Source organism: Panicum virgatum, chromosome 5K (genome assembly GCF_016808335.1).
Source record: "Panicum virgatum strain AP13 chromosome 5K, P.virgatum_v5, whole genome shotgun sequence".
NCBI lineage: Eukaryota > Viridiplantae > Streptophyta > Magnoliopsida > Poales > Poaceae > Panicum > Panicum virgatum.
Window position 1 is genome coordinate 38,873,063 of NC_053140.1, and position 18,971 is coordinate 38,892,033.

The 18,971-nt window shown below is 45.1% G+C and overlaps 2 protein-coding genes across 2 annotated transcripts; both read right to left on the bottom strand.

Moving 5' to 3' along the window:
* Positions 1-780: 780 nt before the first annotated feature.
* LOC120707375 (protein YIPF1 homolog) lies at positions 781-3,517 on the bottom strand. The gene is made up of 5 exons (XM_039992267.1): positions 3,346-3,517; positions 3,136-3,256; positions 2,821-3,046; positions 1,754-2,021; positions 781-1,240 (listed from the first exon to the last, which is right to left on the bottom strand). The coding sequence occupies exons 1-5, from the start codon at positions 3,403-3,405 to the stop codon at positions 1,034-1,036; spliced, it is 882 nt and encodes a 293-aa protein (XP_039848201.1). The 5' UTR covers positions 3,406-3,517; the 3' UTR covers positions 781-1,033.
* Positions 3,518-4,299: 782 nt separating this feature from the next.
* On the bottom strand, positions 4,300-18,591 carry LOC120707376 (carbon catabolite repressor protein 4 homolog 6-like). The gene is made up of 16 exons (XM_039992268.1): positions 18,437-18,591; positions 17,834-18,338; positions 17,178-17,341; positions 14,931-14,996; positions 14,651-14,703; positions 14,438-14,519; positions 14,295-14,344; positions 13,338-13,428; positions 12,325-12,417; positions 12,176-12,208; positions 12,001-12,092; positions 11,769-11,866; positions 5,210-6,237; positions 4,931-5,016; positions 4,760-4,844; positions 4,300-4,642 (listed from the first exon to the last, which is right to left on the bottom strand). The coding sequence occupies exons 1-16, from the start codon at positions 18,494-18,496 to the stop codon at positions 4,589-4,591; spliced, it is 2,640 nt and encodes an 879-aa protein (XP_039848202.1). The 5' UTR covers positions 18,497-18,591; the 3' UTR covers positions 4,300-4,588.
* Positions 18,592-18,971: the final 380 nt, after the last annotated feature.

The window sequence follows — 18,971 nt, forward strand, 5'->3', positions numbered from 1 at the left end:
GGGCAAGAAGCAACGCGCCAAGCCGGCGCCGACGGCTGCGTGGTCCCCGGCGGCGCGTGCCAGCGCGGCCGCGGAGCCGGGAGAGTCGGAGACGATGTCGAAGGTTGAAATGATTGACAAGTATGGGGAGCCCACATCGAATGCGATGATAGGGTTGATAATGCTTCGAGGCGTTAGCTCAGAGGAGAGGCAGGGCGTCGAGACAGCCGCTGCCGCCGTCTCGAAGGAGAAGCATGACAGCGCCGACGCCGAGGGCGGCCATGGCGCATAATTTTACTATTAGTGGAGCCCGTGTCCGTGTCCCCGTTCCTGCAGATATACAAGTACAGGACAATGCGTATAGAAATCATGCTAGAGTAGAGATACAGGACATTAAGTTTCGTGAAACTTTAAAATTCCATTTCAAATTCGTATTTGTTGTTACACCCAGAGTGCCCTTACTAATTTCAGGTCAATTACAAGTTTCAGGAACATGCTGGTAATGGTCTTTCAAAAAAAAACATGCCGGTGAGACGTCTCGACACTTTAAATGACGTTTCAGACAATGAGTTTAGGTTGCTTGCAGTCATTTTTGCGGTCCAAAACGTCATATAAAGATGACTGGAGGTAGTACATTTGATTATGTTCAAACAGCAGTCACATTCAAATTCTGTCAGGTTAAAACTTTTAAAACACCTACACTCACTGAGATCTCCGCTCACCCAGATTTCAGGTTACCAGCAGTAACCGCACGGTTACTGGCTTGCAGGTTGCAGCCATATTTCAGATAGGGCCATAATATAATGAAAATATACTGATTTCTGATTTGTTATTCATACCATGCAGTGGAACACAGAATAGGCTCCAGAACAGACTCTTGACCTCCTATGAGTACATGTTTAGCTGCTCTAATACGATTTCAGAAGCTGCCCAAGTTTCGTTTAAGAAAGATGTATACTTGGCAAATTACATCAATGTTCAATGAATGTGGAAGCGATTCGACATAGAAAATTTGTGTGTATTCCTGACTAATACAAGCATTGATGTAATAACCCTATACAGTTATTGTGAAGAAATAGAGTTTCAGTAAGACAGCAAGCCCCAACTGCAACAAGAATATCCCTGCGACGATCAAGAACCATCGCTCGCCAGAATTTACAATGTGGGCACGGAGATTTACAGCAACAAAGGTAGCAGACATGAATCCAGCGACACCAGCAATCACCCATCTGAATATTTCTATTGGCACAATTGACAGAAGCTGTCACATGAAACGATAAATGTTAGGCTTAGACCAAAAATAGTTAAATTGTAATGCAAGAGAATGAGGTAGAAATTAATTCAACATCACTTGAACTAATTATATGAATTCATCATGAAACAGTAAATGGCATGTAGCTTAGGGATGCTCCCACTAACCACAAATTTTATAACCCTAGAGTTCATGCCAGTGGATATTTCTTTTTCTTCTTGTTTGTATTGACCGTTGGTACATGAAGATTCATCATGAAATGTTCATCAAGCAACTTACAATCTTTTATGACTTGGAATTGTAATGTTCATCAAGCAACTTATAAATGCGACTGTAGGTCTTGGAAACTAATCTATTAGAATGTTCAGAACTGCAAACATGCTGCTCATTTCAAAACTTTAAAACTCCAGTGCACTTCTACGACATTCCAAATAGAAGCCAAAACTACAATGCCATGGCAGCACAAATTTCACAGTAGACTTGTAACAACTAAGTATATGTGTGTCTAGGTAAGGTCCTTACCGATGCTGGAATGAAGATGAACAGGGAGTATCCATAGAGGCACCACAATTGCACAAGACCAGCAGGTGCTGAGAAGTACTTAAGAATAACATATAACAGAAGGGGAACAAACGTCACATAGCCATAGAATAAGCCAGCAGACCAGGTAACCAAATTAATGTCATAATTCCACTCCTTCTTGTGCCATTTGTGTGATAGGTAGGTGACAAAGGTGGCAATAGATGCAGCAACGAAAATTAGGGTGGTGCATGTCCAGAACGGCCCATACCTACGAAACACGAATCAAACAGAAGGCATAATCAGTAAACGAGTTGAAAATTACTAAGAGTCAATCATTCATACAATGCAAAATCTTTCAGATGACTGACATCAAGAAAATTATCCAGCATGTTATCGCATCACTAGATAATAATTACAAAAACTTGCTGACCGTAATGCCCTAAATTGGCATAGATGATAGTTGCATTGTCTTTTTCAGGGAGAAGCATACAACACAACTTCTCAGGCATATTCAAGTCTACTCATGTAGACACAATATAGGTGACCTTACACAACATAGCGAAATAACATTTAATTGCAAAGAAACAAAATGCCTCTAAAAGGATAATTTATGACTGAACAATTAAAGATATGAAACAGACTAAAGCAATTCCAACCTGAAATACTAGTGTTGGTCAGTACAGCTGAAATGAAAACCCAGAACTGATCATTACTCCAAGGATCAGTTCAGCAAAAAGCAATCCATCCTGATGTACCAGAATACTGTACACAGGTACTCACTAAGCTCCAACACATTCAGTGCTTAATGGAGTAGGTCTTTGCTATGCAACAATGTGAAGAATAAACTATGTTTTCCAAAACAGGACTAAACAGGCAATCAAAGCATACAGGCCAAACCAAGCATACCCACATTCCACGCCCAAGGACAATGTATACAGAATCACTGCCAGCAAAACAAGCAACTAGACCAACCAGTTTGTTACCAAATCGCAAAGTTATCTGCAGTGAAACAATATGAAGCCAAACTATGCTATCTGAGAGATAGCTAGGAGGCGATCGAAGCATACAGATCGGGGTTCTCGGAGGTCTTCTCGGTGAATGTGCCGCGGAAGGGGAAGACGGACTCCCAGATCCTCTCGACGACGTCGGAGGTGTCGACATCGAAGTAGGGCTTGTACGCCGCCACGGAGAATATCCGGAACCATCCGCCCTGCGCGGCGTCGTCCGATCCGGCGCCGCCTCCTCTGCCGCCGCCACCGGCACCGCCTCCTCCAGCCTTGGACGAGAAGGTATCTGCGCGAAAATGCCACTGCAGCCAGGTCAGCCGGCCAGATCCAACGAGAAACGTGAGGGGCACGGGAGGCGGGGCCGCGAGATCTGACCGTCGGCGTCGGTGGGCAGGCGGTAGGCGCCGGAGATCTTGCCCCTGGCGTCGGGCGGCGGGAAGGTCTGGAGGTTGGATTCCGCGAACCTGATGGCCGGCGGATCTGGCCCCGTCGCCGCCTGCGCGGACCGCGACGAGAGGAGACGGTGAGGGGCGCGCCGCGCGGGAGGAACTAGGAGGCTGGCAGGGAGGGCGGGCGGTTGCTTACCGGGACGGATCCTGAGGCCTTGGGGTCGTCGAGGGAGGAGTACCCACCGCCGGACATCATCTTCGCCGGCGACGGCGGACGGCGGTGACGGGGAGGTGTTTAACGGCGGGAAGGGGGTGGGAAGTCGGGCCGGCCGCGCGCTGTAGGGGGTGGGTATGCTATGCGGCGGGATGTCACGCTGCGGCTTCAGCTTCTCGTTGGATTGTACCCAACCCGGGCCCAGCTGGCTGGCTCTGTTCACGTGAACAGTGGCTCCGTTGGTTTTGTAGGCGCCAGTGAATAGTGACACTTTGACCGATTATTACGGTGTCAAATAAAATCAGTTTACAAAACCAACTCTCGAACCCCCACGAGGATGTACTGTAGCATCACTGTAGCAAATCATCGATTAATTATCGTCATTAGATTCGTCGCGAAAAGTTACACTCATCCCTAAAAAAATTTTTACAAATAGACTTCATTTAATATACCATACATGCGAGATTCTCTTTTCGATAAACATGCGTGCTAGCCGATCCAAACAAGGCCAGTGTCGGCGCGGGCGAATGCTTAGGGGAGATAAAAGTGCTAACCGTCGTGTTGCTCTTGCAGCTATTAGAACTGCTCCGTTTCTTGAGGAGCACCCAGAAACTTGATAAAATTACTCTCTTGTTTCTTTTCTTTTTTTTCGATTTACTCTCGTTTCCTTCGTGCGAACGAGAAGATTTGAGTTCAAACTTATGGAAACATATTTGAGTGTTCAAATTTTATCACCTCCCAATTGTGTTTTGACACTGCTCATCACCGCAGCTGGCGGACACAGTAAAGTGTATTGCTGTGGATGCTACCTTCCCAATGAGGCGTTCATCAGCTCATGGCGATCGCTGACAGGTGGTCCCAGTTGCACTCAGGCCCACATATCAGTGGCACAAGTCACTTCAGTACTGCAGAAAATACTTGGTAGGCCCGCGCGAGTAGAATGTAAGCACATCACACGATACACTCTCCACAGCAGATTGAGCAGGAGTCCTGCTCTAAAACTGGACTCAAACGATGTATTCCTCCACTCATGTACAATTTAAAAGATATGCCCAAGAAAAACAAAGAAAAGAAATCAACGAGCTCTAAATAAATGACCAAAATTTGGTTCCGGATTATAACATAGAAATGAACGTTAGTCGTCCGTATACTATTCTTGCTCCTGAGGTAATGTGTTTGGTTACTCGCGGCTGTGCAGGTATCTCCTCAGCCCATTTTATGGGCATTATTTTGTAAACACCAATTCGCAGGCAAGGGCGATGTGATCGCTTCCCCATTTCTGTTAACCAACATGAAGATAGCCCGGATTAATATATGTAGGTATCGGAAATGGTTCATGATACGGCAAAGAATTGTGCACATAAAATGGATAGGAGAAATATGGATCTGGCAGTACCTTTGTCGGGAACCCAATTGTTTGATTCAAAATTTCTTTGGGAAATGTATCCAAGACTTGAACAGTCTGCAGATCTTCCGTGGCCCTTCATTGTAGCATGTGATTGCCAATTTAGATTGTTGAATGCAGAGGTGGGGTAAATCGCATTAGCTTCAGAAGATAGTTGCTTACCATATATAGTCAACTGTTCCCATGAATTTTCTGTTGTAGCTGGTTACTAGCGGCTCCTTGTTGGCATCTTTCGTCCCTTCAAAATCCTGTTCAAACCATAGTTACAAATAGGAACCAATTGCATTCCGTGGATTGCTGAAATCTTATGTAACACTTCTAGCTATAGGACAGCATTCACTTAAAGGAAACGTTCTAATAAAGTTAAAAGACTGCACATATTTCATGATTTAAGATAAAATGGTGAAGATTTGGCCAAAGTAAAAAAAAAAACATACACACCTCGACATCAGTATACACACTCCTTAATTTCAAATTGTGTTCCACTGAAGTGCATTCATCATTCCCAGTGGCAGCTTTTATTTCGTCTGGAGTCCACCTGTATGGATCATAATAGTAATACCCTTCATTGGAACTAACCATCTGCTGAGACGATGGTGAACCATCTGAAGTTACTGGCAGCTGGTCTTCCTCTTCAAGTAAGCGATCAGTACCACCACATAACTCTTCAAAGAAGGAAGGGTCAGAATTCACAGCTGAGAAGTTAACTTCATCAGTTGTCATATCATCCTCGAAAGCATGAGCATTGTTTTCAGTTTCATCTCTGCAAGAGACTGAATGCTTGTTTATCACTTCAGCAGAACATTGATTGCCGCAGGCATCCGAAACAGCACCATTTGGTTGACGTACTGGTTCTCCTGGTCCAGTACTACTTTCTCCTTCTAGCCTCAGATTACTCATCTGGTGAAGGGCATCAGTGACATTCTGAGAACCATTCAAATGAGATGACTCTAGCGCATTAGTTGCACAATTTTCTTGAGCAGAAATGGACTCAATAGCATTTTCCTTTTCATTAGGCTTATCTTTTAAGATGGCCAAATGTTGATCTGATTGGACCCCGTTTGCTTCAGAAGTACATGTAAATTCTTCAGCAACCACATCGCCGGACAAGTCGTCAGAAGAAAGCAGCTGACTGCTACCAACTATTTCACATGAGCCTGACTTAAGGATCTCAGTACAAACTGTGGCTGGAGCAGACGGAACATCTGTAATGTCAGGTCCTTGTCCAGATTCAGTTATTATCTGTCCAAAACACCCTTCATTGGGTTTGTCGGCAGATGTACATTCTTCGTCAGCATCAGAAGCAAAGGTATCCTTTACAGGACCTTCCAAACAGTTTGATAATCCTTGCTCATCAAGATTAGAAGAGCCAAAACAAGGTATATTATTGACACAGTTACTTGATTTGGAGTCGAAGAGGGATTCTGAAGAGGTATAAGTTACATGTTCTCTTCCAGCAGGGCAAGAATTTGTCGTGTCCCGTGGTCGTCGGCGAGTCGCCGCCGGCGTGAGCACGGAGCAGAGGATAACAGAGAGAGATGGCGTGGGGAGGGAGGAACCCGGACCCCCAGATATATTCGATTTACTTCTGAATACCAAAACTGAGTTCTCCACTACAAGGCATGGGATGTATACCCAGCGGCCAGTACTGCCCGATGGGCCCTGCTCACAACCTAGCTGCCAACTGGCTACAGAAACTAGTACAAGTAGATACGTCTTCACGTGTCCATGGCATTACGCGTGACACTTCCCCCCGCCGGAGAAGCTGCTTGTCCACAAGCAGAGCAGTCCGGAAACCGTTGGCGCAGGACGTTGAGGTCTTCCCAGGTTGCCGAATCCTCTGGTAGATGAGCCCACTTCACCCGAACCTGAGGAATGGCCGAGTTACCTTTCTTCACCAAGCGGCGCTCCAAAATCGCTTCCGGCGTCAGCTCCTGTGTGTCCAAATTGATAAGTTTGGCAATGTCAGAGTAGACTGGAGAATAATCAGGTGTGAATGGTTTCAACTGCGAAACGTGAAAGACAGCATGAATTTTGCTGTCAGAGGGTAAATCCAAGCGATAAGCCGCAGTCCCAATCCGTGCAAGGACAGCAAATGGGCCAAAGTATTTGAACGCAAGCTTTGGGAAGGGGCGATTAGCCACAGATGATTGAGCGTATGGCTGTAGCTTTAATAGCACTTGTTCACCCACTTGGTATTGACGATCACTGCGATGACGATCAGCATATGTCTTCATACGGTTCTGAGCCTTGGCCAAGTGCTCCTTCAACGCTGACAAATGTTCCTGCCGTTCGGAGATTAACTCAACCACTGAAAGAGATGTGTCTGATGGAACTGTAGGAGCAGTTGGCAGAATAGGATCATGGCCATACAAAGCCATGAAAGGTGAACAGCCCAGAGCGGAATGATAAGAAGAATTGTACCACAGTTCGGCTAGAGGCAGCCAGGCCTTCCACTGTCGAGGTTGGTCATGAACCGAACACCTCAAGTACATTTCTAAACACTGATTAGTTCGCTCAGTCTGACCGTCCGTCTGAGGATGGTAAGCCGTACTCATGAGCAAGTGAGTACCATGAAGCTTGAACAACTCTTTCCAGAAACGACTGAGAAAAATCTTGTCACGATCACTGACTATGGTCTTTGGAAACCCATGTAACTTGATCACGTGATTCAACAGCAACTTGGCAATCGACTGAGCTGTATATGGATGTTTGACAGGCAAAAAATGGGCATACTTTGTCAGCCTGTCCACCACCACAAGAATCACAGAATACCCCTCAACCATTGGTAACCCTTCCACAAAATCCATAGACCAATCCTGCCAAGCACCCTCAGGTATTGGTAAGGGCTGAAGTAATCCAGCTGGGTGGTCATGAGTATGTTTAGCATGTTGGCAGATGTCACATTGCTTCACAAAGTTCTCGACATCTTGTTTAAGCCCCTTCCAAAAGAAATGATTCTTCACCCTATAATAAGTAGCCTGAATTCCAGAATGGCCTCCAATAGGACTGGCATGCAGTGAGGCAATGATCTTGGTTTGAAGAGCTGAATTATTACCAACCCAAATTTTGCCATTGTATCTGATAAGCCCGTTGTGCAGTGTATAACCATCTGAGTCAGGACTGTGAACAGCTAACTGAGCAAGAAGTTGTTGGGCCACAGCATCAGTCAAATAGGAATTAGAAACCTCCTGCAGCCACATTGGCTGAGAGAGAGAAACAGATTGTAGGGCCATTAAATGACCAACTCTGGACAAAGCATCTGCCACCACATTCTCTTTACCTTGCCTGTAAATAACCTTGAACTTCAGACCCATGAGTCGAGCCATAGCTTTTCTTTGCATGTCCGAGTGTAAATTCTGTTCAGTAAGATATGCAAGACTCTTATGATCTGTTCTAATAAGAAATTCTTGCAACTGAAGATATGAGCGCCATCTTTCCACAGCCATGATTAGTGCAAGAAATTCCTTCTCATAGATGGACAAATGTTTATGGGTAGGACCCAAAGCCTTGCTAAGGAAAGCCAAAGGTTTGTCATGTTGGATGAGCACTGCCCCTATACCAGTGTCACAAGCATCTGTTTCCACAATAAAAGGTGCAGAAAAATCTGGAAGTCCCAAAACAGGAGTGCGAATCATAGCCTCTTTCAGATGAACAAAAGCCTGTTGAGCCTCTGCAGTCCAAACCAATTGTTTCTTCTTTAACAAGTTAGTCAAGGGACGAGCAAGCACACCGTAATTCCTGACAAACCTTCTGTAATAGCCCGTGAGACCTAAGAATCCTCTTAACTCTGTAATTGTTGTAGGGACAGGCCATTGATACATTGCACTTGTTTTGGAAGGATCAGTAGCTACTCCTTGATCAGAGATAATATGGCCCAAGTATTCCAATTGATTTTGTGCAAAAGAGCATTTGCTTCTTTTCAGATACAACTGATGTTCCCTCAACTTTCCCAACACTTGAGTTAGGTGAGTGACATGAGATTCCAAAGTGGGACTATAAATCAAGATATCATCCAAAAATACCAATACAAATTTTCTCAAGAAAGGGGCCAGAATATCATTCATGAGACATTGAAATGTAGCAGGTGCATTAGTAAGGCCAAAAGGCATCACTCTAAATTGATAATGCCCGTGATGGGTTTTAAAAGCAGTTTTATACTCATCACCCAGCAGCATTCTAATTTGATGATATCCAGCTCTCATATCCAATTTAGTGAAAAATTTTGCCCCAAACAGCTCATCCAATATCTCCTCAATAATAGGCATAGGAAATCTATTCTTAATGGTTATAGCATTAAGTTTTCTATAGTCAACACAAAATCTCCAGCTACCATCTTTTTTTTGCACTAACAACACAGGTGATGCAAAAGGACTAGAGCTATGAGTTATCAATCCTGCTGAAAGTAAGGCTTTCACTTGATTTTCAATTTCAGTTTTGTGTGTTGGAGAATATTTGTATGGCCTAGAATTTACAGGAATAGCATCAGGAAATAGAGGGATGGTATGATCATGTACCCTTGGTGGAGGCAGTGTCTTGGGCTCTTGGAATAAATCCTCATATTCTGTCAGTACTACCTGAACACAGTCAGGAATAGGAGCAGGTGCAGGATCAGGAAGAATGTCCACCAGAGCAAAGGCCCACACATCATTGCCTTTACAACATTTAACCAGCTGGTCTGATGTCATTGCTGTCAATTGAAGTGGTGGAGATGAATGGCCTTGTAATGTAATGGTGTGGTCTCCATTGTCAAAAGTGAGGGTTCTAGCTGCCCAGTCACAAGTCATAGGGCTATGGGATTGAAGCCAATCATAACCAAGGATAGCATCATAGATGTCCAGGTCCAACACTCTCATATCTGAAGTAATGGTATGCCCCTGACACCACCATGCAAACTGAGGGATCATTCTGTCAGATATGAGCAACTCCCCATTTGGCAGCTTCACTGAAGTAGGAGTAGTGGGCACCGAAGACAATCCCAGCTGCTGAACAAAAGTAGAACTGAGAAAACTGTGAGAACTGCCACTATCTACTAACAACAGCATTACTTTGTTCTGAACCAGAGCTCGAAGCTTGATACACTTAGCATCCTCAATAGTTGATAGAGCATTCAGAGACAAATGACCAAACTGCTCAGCCATACTATCCTCGACAGCTAGTTGGGTGAGAATGTCATCTGTGAGTTGCACATCAAGATTATTGATGGTTAGAGCATTCAGCTGGGCTTTAGGTCGTTTCAGGCATTTCTCAGCATGACCAGGCTCAAATTTTTCAGCACAATAGAAGCATAACCCATTGGCTTTGCGATAATCCCTTTCCTGCCTTTCCTTCCACAAAGTACTGGATGTCATTTGTTGTCTGGAATCAGTTTTACCTCCAAACTGCTGAGACTTCCCTTGGTTATAGGTCCTTTGAGCCTTCAATTTTCCCCTGTCCAACATCTTCTGCTGGATTTTAGCAAGGAGGATGGCCTTAGTAACCTTATCTGGAAGCTGTAGCTGAACTGCAGGCTGTATGTCCTCTTTCAATCCTTTGATAAACTGGGCCACAAAGAACAATTCCCCATAGCCACAATTATGCATAGAAATCTGAAATTGCAAGGACTCAAATTCTGCAGCATATTCCTCCACTGTGCCTTTTTGTTTCAGCATCAACAATTCATTCAATGCTTGTCTGTAATCATCTGAACCAAACTGTTCTTCTACAGCCTGCATAAATTGCAACCAAGTACCTGCTCCCCCATTCTGTAATTTGTACATCTGAAACCACTGCGCAGCATTATCATCTAGGTGTAGAGATGCAGTAGTAACCCACATGTATTCAGGAACATTGCAGATATGAAAATAATCCATACACTTGTCCCTCCAAATTTTAGGGTGATGACCATCAAATCGAGGAAATGAAAGCTTCGGGATGTAATTACGCCCATTGGAATGATCCTGATGCAGACGACCAGACTGAAACGGGGGACGATGGTAACCGGTCTCACCTGAAGGACCTTGATGTGGAGAAGGGGGTGGCCTCGGTGGTTCAAAACTGATGGAATCTGGAGTCAACTGGGCGACAGCTTGACTCGTAGCTTCGACCTTGTGTGTGAGGGCCTCCTGTGCTTGACCATAACCCTGCAACACCTCGGTATGATGACCCAACTGAGCGCGGATCTGCTGCTGGTCGCGGCCGATGTCGGTGACGCGCGCGAAGAGGAGATCCAAGCTCTCCATAACCTGATCCCAGTGAGTGTCTTCCGCCTGGATGTGCTCCTCCATCCGGCCGAGAATGATCTGAGTTTGCACGGAGGGCTTAGGGGGCGCCGTGATGACTGCACCGTAAGCAAAGCAACCACTGCTCGACTTGAGGAACCTCCACGAGGCTCGAGCAAAGTCACTAAGCCGCCGGAGTACAGCAGTCACTCTGCGGAACCCACGCACAGCACCGAATCTCTCGATGCCGCGCCCGTGATGCAAACCACTTCGCCTCCTCCGCGGTGCTCGAATCCGCTACAGACCTAAGCGGCGCGAAATCGGGTGGTCGACGGCGCCGGAACGGCTAACCGGCGATTTGCGGTGGCCGCTAACGACGGTCGTCGGAGAGCGGGGCGGGGGACGCCGGAATCACTCGATTCACGGCGGAGCGGGTCAAGCGCCGAAGAGATGGGCTGACCTGACGGAATCGAGCGGCGGACGGTAGCGGCGGTGAGGAACGCCCGAATCTGATACCAACTGTCGTGTCCCGTGGTCGTCGGCGAGTCGCCGCCGGCGTGAGCACGGAGCAGAGGATAACAGAGAGAGATGGCGTGGGGAGGGAGGAACCCGGACCCCCAGATATATTCGATTTACTTCTGAATACCAAAACTGAGTTCTCCACTACAAGGCATGGGATGTATACCCAGCGGCCAGTACTGCCCGATGGGCCCTGCTCACAACCTAGCTGCCAACTGGCTACAGAAACTAGTACAAGTAGATACGTCTTCACGTGTCCATGGCATTACGCGTGACAGAATTCTTCACCGACTTTGTTGTTTCAGTCTTAGGCTCACGGTCATTTAGAAGAGTTATGTTTTCCCCTCTACTGTTGGTTGGATAAAAAGGTGGATGGGATCTGTCACACATCAAAAGCAACCAATAAGTACATATCTATGCAGATACTGTACTTCGAAAGACAGGTTAGAATTATGTAGAAAGAGATTGCCAAAAACAAATACAGTAAATAATTTCAAGTAGCAGAAGAATCACCGAGATATATTAGGGCCAGTATATAGCCCCTGTGAACTACCACTAGTTTGCTGTCCAGATATAGTATTTTTCGCAAGGCCGGACAAATTCAACTGCGCAATTTGGAAGCTTCATGTAAGTTTCAGCTATATGAAATCAGTAATGCTCATGGGTTATACAGAAAAAAAAATGCTACCTTTTTCTCCAACACAAAATTGTAGAGCGGACTCTAAACAAGAAAAAAATGAGACAAACATTAAATATCATGTTAGAGTTAAGCATTAGCGCGACAGCACAAAAAGTACAGTACATTGTATGACTTCAATAGAAAAATACAAGAGCTACCTTGGGTGTAGAATTAAAATCTCCACAAAGTATCACTGGAGCATCATTCCACAACTTAGATACAGTGTAAGCTCTATCAAGAAGTGTCCTGACCTGTAGGAGATAAAATCAGGAAGCAAAAAGAAAATGTAATATTAAGGTGCAAAGAGTGCTTATTATATGGTCAAGAATAAAGAGAAGGAGAAAATACACTACCCACATCTATGTTACACGGATACTGGTACGGGTATCGGATACGATACGTATTGGATACGCGGATACGCACTTTCCCAAAAAACACTGATACGGGGATACGGCTAGGATAATTAATAATTATATATAAATATCACATAGATATTCAGCAAGTGAGATTTTACTCTTGAGTAACTTCCCCTATACTCAGATGTGCAATACTTGCATGTCCATATAACATTACCTCTATAACTAGCCTTCTCTAAAAGCACAACTGATTCCACAAGGGGTTCTTCAGTTGCTGCTCATCTAGTTCTATTGCAGCAAGTTCATCATTTTGTATCATCTCTTACTACCAAAACAGCATTTGGGTGGGCTGATTACTGCTTTGGGCTGTATCCCATCTGGCCAAAAAGTATCGGATACGCGTATCCAAGCAAATACGTATCCGTTTTTTCAGACTATGGCTAGAAACGTATCCGAGGCGTATCCGGGGCGTATCCGTATCCGATACGTATTAGATACGGATACGCCACCTCCTCGGAGTATCCGCGTAACAGAGACCCACATTCTACAAATCATGCCAAGGAAGCATTAAACAGCAATCATCAAGGGACACATCATCTCTGTTTTGTACTAAATAGAATCTAATAAAATGACGTCGTTACAATTAGCATGCTGAACATATGAACTCCATCGTAGTTATGCTCAAATTAAGTATAACATAAAAACACATAATCAGGTCAAGCAGCTAAGACAGGCAATACTAAGCTCGCAATACATGTTTCAAACAATACAGGAAGTCAAAAGCTCAAAAAGAACCAAATCGGCCAGCAAGGTACCTGACCAAGTTTGATTTCTCCTCTCTTCGGATTATAAAGAACGTGAATATTACATACAACAACTTGTTTAGCTTGTTGTGGATGACCTGAGCTGTAAGACAAAAAAAAAACCATAAACATGAATATATAGCATGAGACATTAAAGAAAGAAGACTGTTGGGTGCATGGATGATACATTAAAGAAAGAAGACTGTTGTGCATGGCTACACTAATATACACAAATCGGGACCACTCAAGGTACAGAAGGCAACTAGTTCTCAAAAAAAAAAAAAAGGTACAGAAGGCAACTGAATAGCTGTACCACAACTATAATTACAGTTAGATCAGCTTTACAGTAGGCACCAACAATCCTACAGCATCAAAACTTCTTGAGTCTGAATCCGATTGACTAAGACATCGTTGACCTCCAAACTGAATATTAGGGAGATCCGTTATCTAAAAACTAATATTCTAAGCAAGCAAATCGGATGGCAAGATCATCTTCCAAGCTCCAGCATAATCCCGATTAGTCATTCAACCCGATGATAGCAACCATGTCGGACCAGACCATGCAGATAGCAATAGCAGTGTGCCTCCTTTTCATTTATTCGTCCGCTCATTAATTCATAAAAATCTTCCATACAATCTAGATAACCGAAAAAATAGAACTAGCAGTAGATCTCAAGTTCTGAACCTCATGAGGAAGAGCGAGGCTAGATCATCGATAAACAGCATCAGCAATTGAAATTGGATTTGTGCTGGTAGGTATTAGGCTATTAGTAGCACCTGCATCAGTTTATACTATGATTTATTTAAGTTGAAATTTGACACCAATGATGGGTACCGTATTAACCCTTAAATCAAGGGCAAGTTTTAATTCATATTCCCATCTCTTAAGGGAGCAGAAAGTAGCCTAAAATTTCTTTACAATAAAGGTAAAAGCACACTACAGTTCTCAAGTCCTGAAGTTGTAGTTACCTTGTAGATAGATTAGTTGAGTCAGTTTGCTCATTTTGTGGGACCACTGACTGAACAAACAAGGAAACAAATAGCATAATATTAGCAGCATATGGAAAACAAAACTTCAATTCAAAGGCTCATAAAGTTGCCCAATAACACACCTCTAAAACACAGATTTGCGCAACATTATCACGAAGTCCAAGCTTGTTGAACTCAATGTCCTCTTCATAGCGCAACTGGAACCTGATAAGAATTGAAGCTCTTGCATAACTATGAAACCCAAGCTAAAGTTGAAATCTTTCCATATGTTCAGCATGATAAAATGTGAAACAAACTTTGGATGGCATCAAAATAAGAAAGGTTAAACCAATTACCTTGTTGTTCTCCAAAAGATAGCGCATCCATCAACAGCATTTCCAGTTCGCATCTGTCGCCGGTTCAGCAAAAATAGGACTACCAAACAGTCAAGAAGATTCAAGAAAAATATTGTTCTGCTTTGTGAATGGAAATAACTGATCAGGTTTCAAAATCACATATTTTATAAAATTAACTAAGAATATTATGCTAATGTAAATTAAAAATTAGGCACTCTCTCTTAACAAAATATTGCTAAAAGTGTATTATACAAGAGTAAAAGAGAATAAAAAACATTACCTTCCATATGCCGTTATATCCTCGGCTGGCCATTTCTTGTTCAAGGTCTGTAAATTTGTCAACCTCCTAAAAGCACAAAGAAGGAATACAATCGAACACACATTTATTGGATTGCCATGTACTCTGTAATCTGTATATAGGCTACAAAACAGTTGTGGATTTCAACTAACAACAACAACAACAACATAGCCTTTTTTCCCAAGCAAATTGGGGTAGGCTAGAGATGAAACCCGAAAGAAATAAGTTCAAGGTTCAGGTACATTGATAGCTAGTCTCCAAGCGCTTCTATCCAAAGCTATCTCTTTAGAGATATTCCAATCCTTAAGGTCTCTCTTAACTAACTCATCCCACGTCAGTTTAGGTCTACCTCTACCCCTCTTTACATTATCGACCCGCTCAAGAACCCCATTACGCACCGGCGCCTCAGGAGGCCTTCGTTGGACATGTCCAAACCATCTCAGCCGATGCTGAGTAAGTTTCTCCTCAATTGGTGCCACCCCGACCCTATCCCGAATAACTTCGTTCCGGACTCTATCCCTCCTTGTGTGCCCGCAAAACCACCGCAACATCCGCATCTCTGCTACACTCAGTTGCTGCACGTGTCGCCTTTTTGTAGGCCAACATTCAGCACCGTATAACATCGCCGGACGAATTGTTGTCCTATAGAATTTGTCTTTTAGCTTTTGTGGCACCCTCTTGTCATAAAGGATGCCAGAAGCTTGCCGCCATTTCAACCAGCCAGATGAAATTCTATGCCTAACATCTTCATCAATGTCGCCATCTTTTTGTAGCACCAATACTAAATACCGAAAAGTATCCTTCTGGGCCACCACTTGCCCATCTAGACTAACGTCTCCCCCCTCATGCCTAGTCGCGCTGAAATCGCCACATCATGTACTCAGTCTTGGTCCTACAAAGTCTGAACCCTTTCGACTCTAACGTGCGTCTCCACAACTCTAACTTCCTATTAACCCCTGCCCTACTCTCGTCAACTAGCACCACATCATCAGCAAAGAGCATACACCAAGGGATCTCACCTTGTATATCCCTTGTGACCTCATCCATCACTAAAGCAAATAAATAAGGGCTCAATGCTGACCCCTGGTGTAGGCCTATGTTAATAGGAAAGTCAGTGGTGTTGCCATCACATGTCTGGACAAACGTCGTCGCATCCTTGTACATATCCTTAATGAGGGTAATGTACTTAGTTGGGACTTTGTGTTTCTCCAAAGCCCACCACATGACATTTCTCGGTACTTTGTCATATGCCTTCTCAAGGTCAATGAAGACCATGTGCAAGTCCATCTTCTGCTCTCTATATCTCTCCATCAATTGTCGTATTAAGAAAATCGCCTCCATGGTCGACCTTCCAGGCATGAACCCAAATTGGTTTTGGGTCACACTTGTCACTCTTCTTAGGCGATGCTCGATAACCCTCTCCCAAAGCTTCATCGTATGGCTCATCAGCTTAATCCCACGGTAGTTAGTACAACTTTGAACATCGCCCTTATTTTTGAAGATAGGTACTAATATACTTCTCCTCCATTCTTCCGGCATCTTGTTTGACCGAAAAATGAGATTAAAAAGCTTAGTTAACCATACTATTGCTCTATCTCCTAGGCATCTCCACACCTCAATGGGAATACCATCAGGGCCCATCGCTTTACCTCTCTTCATTCTCTTCAAAGCCTCCCCGATCTCTACCGCCTGAATTCTCCTCACAAAACGTCTGTTTGTATCGTCAAAAGAGTCATCTAAGTCAAGGGTAGGGCTCTCACTCTCCCCATTAAACAACTTGTCGAAGTACTCTCTCCATCTATCCATGATCTTCTCATCCTTCACTAGCAGTCGATCTGTCCCATCCTTAATGCATTTGATTTGGTTGATGTCCCTTGTCTTCCGCTCGCGGATCCTAGCCATCCTATAAATGTCCTTCTCCCCTTCTTTCGTGCCTAGCCGCTGATACAGGTCATCATACGCCTTACCCTTTGCTACACTCACAGCTCGCTTTGCAACCCTCTTCGCTAATTTATAGCCCTCGATGTTGGCTGCACTCTTGTCAAGGTGGATTTCAACTAAAATGGAAGAAATGTTTATCAAAAGGTTCCATCAACAAGTATAAAGATCTGGCCCATTATATCGTGTTCATGGCATTAAGTAGCCAACATCGCGTAAAATTATGCTTGCAATTTTTTATGTATAATAACAAAAGCAGAGCCTGATAAGACAAGTAAGGTACGGCACTACCTGAAGACATAGAATATCTGGAGACCACAAGCCGAACTCAAACACTAATTTGTCTTTGCGCCAGTTCCAATCAAGGATGTAAGATGGTATTCGTTCATAAAGAAATTGGTGCTCCTGGGCCAGATAGTCCGCAAGTATATTGTACGATAGAACCTTAAACCTCTCTGTACATTCAAAAGTGCAATGCTTAAATACCAAAGCCAGATATGTAAACTCTACTAGAATGACAGATTTACGGGGACCATACGCACATTATAATTACTCAAGTCATGACCAAAAGGCAATGATTACAAGAATAAAGAGTACTATTTCACATACATAATGGAATTTGAAATACAGATGAAACATTCAATTGGAAAAGTAGGAAGGCAACAACAAGAAACACGTTTGATGTCCTCATGTCCATAAGCACATTAGTGCAACTATAGCCCTGTAATTACTACTCATAAACCAAATTGGAATTCAATCACAAATTTAGTAAAATGGCTGGTGCCAATCCTATCCGAAAAATCCTTACAATTTGAACAAGAAAGGAAGTAACTAACCAGTGTAAATTTTCAACTAGTGAGCATCGCTCTCTCGTGGATTAGCTACGCGATTTTCTAAAAGTGGCAAGCATTGAAAGGGACCATATCACCAGTTCTGGAAGATGTTACCAGCTTGGCGTGGCGGCTGCTGCTTCGCAAACCGCCACCGTCGGCGGTAATCTGCCAACCTGGGAGTCAGCTGCGGCGCGCCAGGACGGAACCTTGCCCCAGCTGGCGCACGCCCGTGCGGCTGCGGGTGCCCATGAACGTACGGGTTCGGAGCCCCGTAGCCGTACTGAGGCCCCGGCGGCGGCAGCTGCTGCTGCTGCGGGTGGCCGTAGTTGTACGGTACAGCCCCGTAAGGCGGAGCCGGGTGCTGTGGCCGGCCGTATCCGTAGCCATAACCGTAGCCGTAGCCGTAGCCGTAGTGCGGCTGGTGAGGCTGATGCCCTTGCCTGTAGGGCGGCGGGGGGCCGCGGACGCCGCCGCGGCGGAGGGATTCGTTGACGGCGCGCACGGCGCTGAGGTGGGAATCCCCGCTGACGAGCTCGGCGCCGGAGTCGGGGGGCGCCGCTGGCGGCGGCGAGGGCCTGGCCGAGTACCCGCGGCGGGGGCGCGGGTAGCCTCTGCTGCGCTGCAAGGGAGGCAGAGTTTAGACGCGAAGAGAGATTGGAGGGGGGCGGGGGGATGAGGAGATGAGACAAGAGGTGGGGAGTCGGGAGGGAGGCGTACACCGTAGGAGGAGGACATGGCAGCGGCGCGGCGGAGGAAGGCGGAGGAGGCGAGGCGCATCACTCTCGCTCACGGCGGCGGCGGCGGCGCGGCCGCATTCGAATCAACCGGTCGCCGAGGAGGCGGGCGGTGTCCGCCTCGTGGGCTCGTGGCGGCTGCGAGAGCCGCGCCGGGGTTGGAAACTTGGAAGCGTGCGCTGCATCACGTACGTACACGAGAACATCTGCGTACGCCTTGGGATGGCGTTGACACGAACAACTGTTCCCGTATCCTGAATTCGAAAGCGGCTTTCTTTTTTATGGCTAGATCTAGATGTACGTATCCTGCGATAAACCATCGGGTAAATCCCCTTCTCGCAGTGAATTGAATTTGTCAACATTCGATTTTTTGAGCCACGATTCGTCGTCGAAACATCACACAACTATCCTAGGGTTCACAATCTTGGAGATGCGTGCAGGTGATCACGACGATAGCGCCATTCCAAAGCAAGAGAGGAACGAGATCGATGCTGCTGATAGCTGGTGGGAGAGTCAGG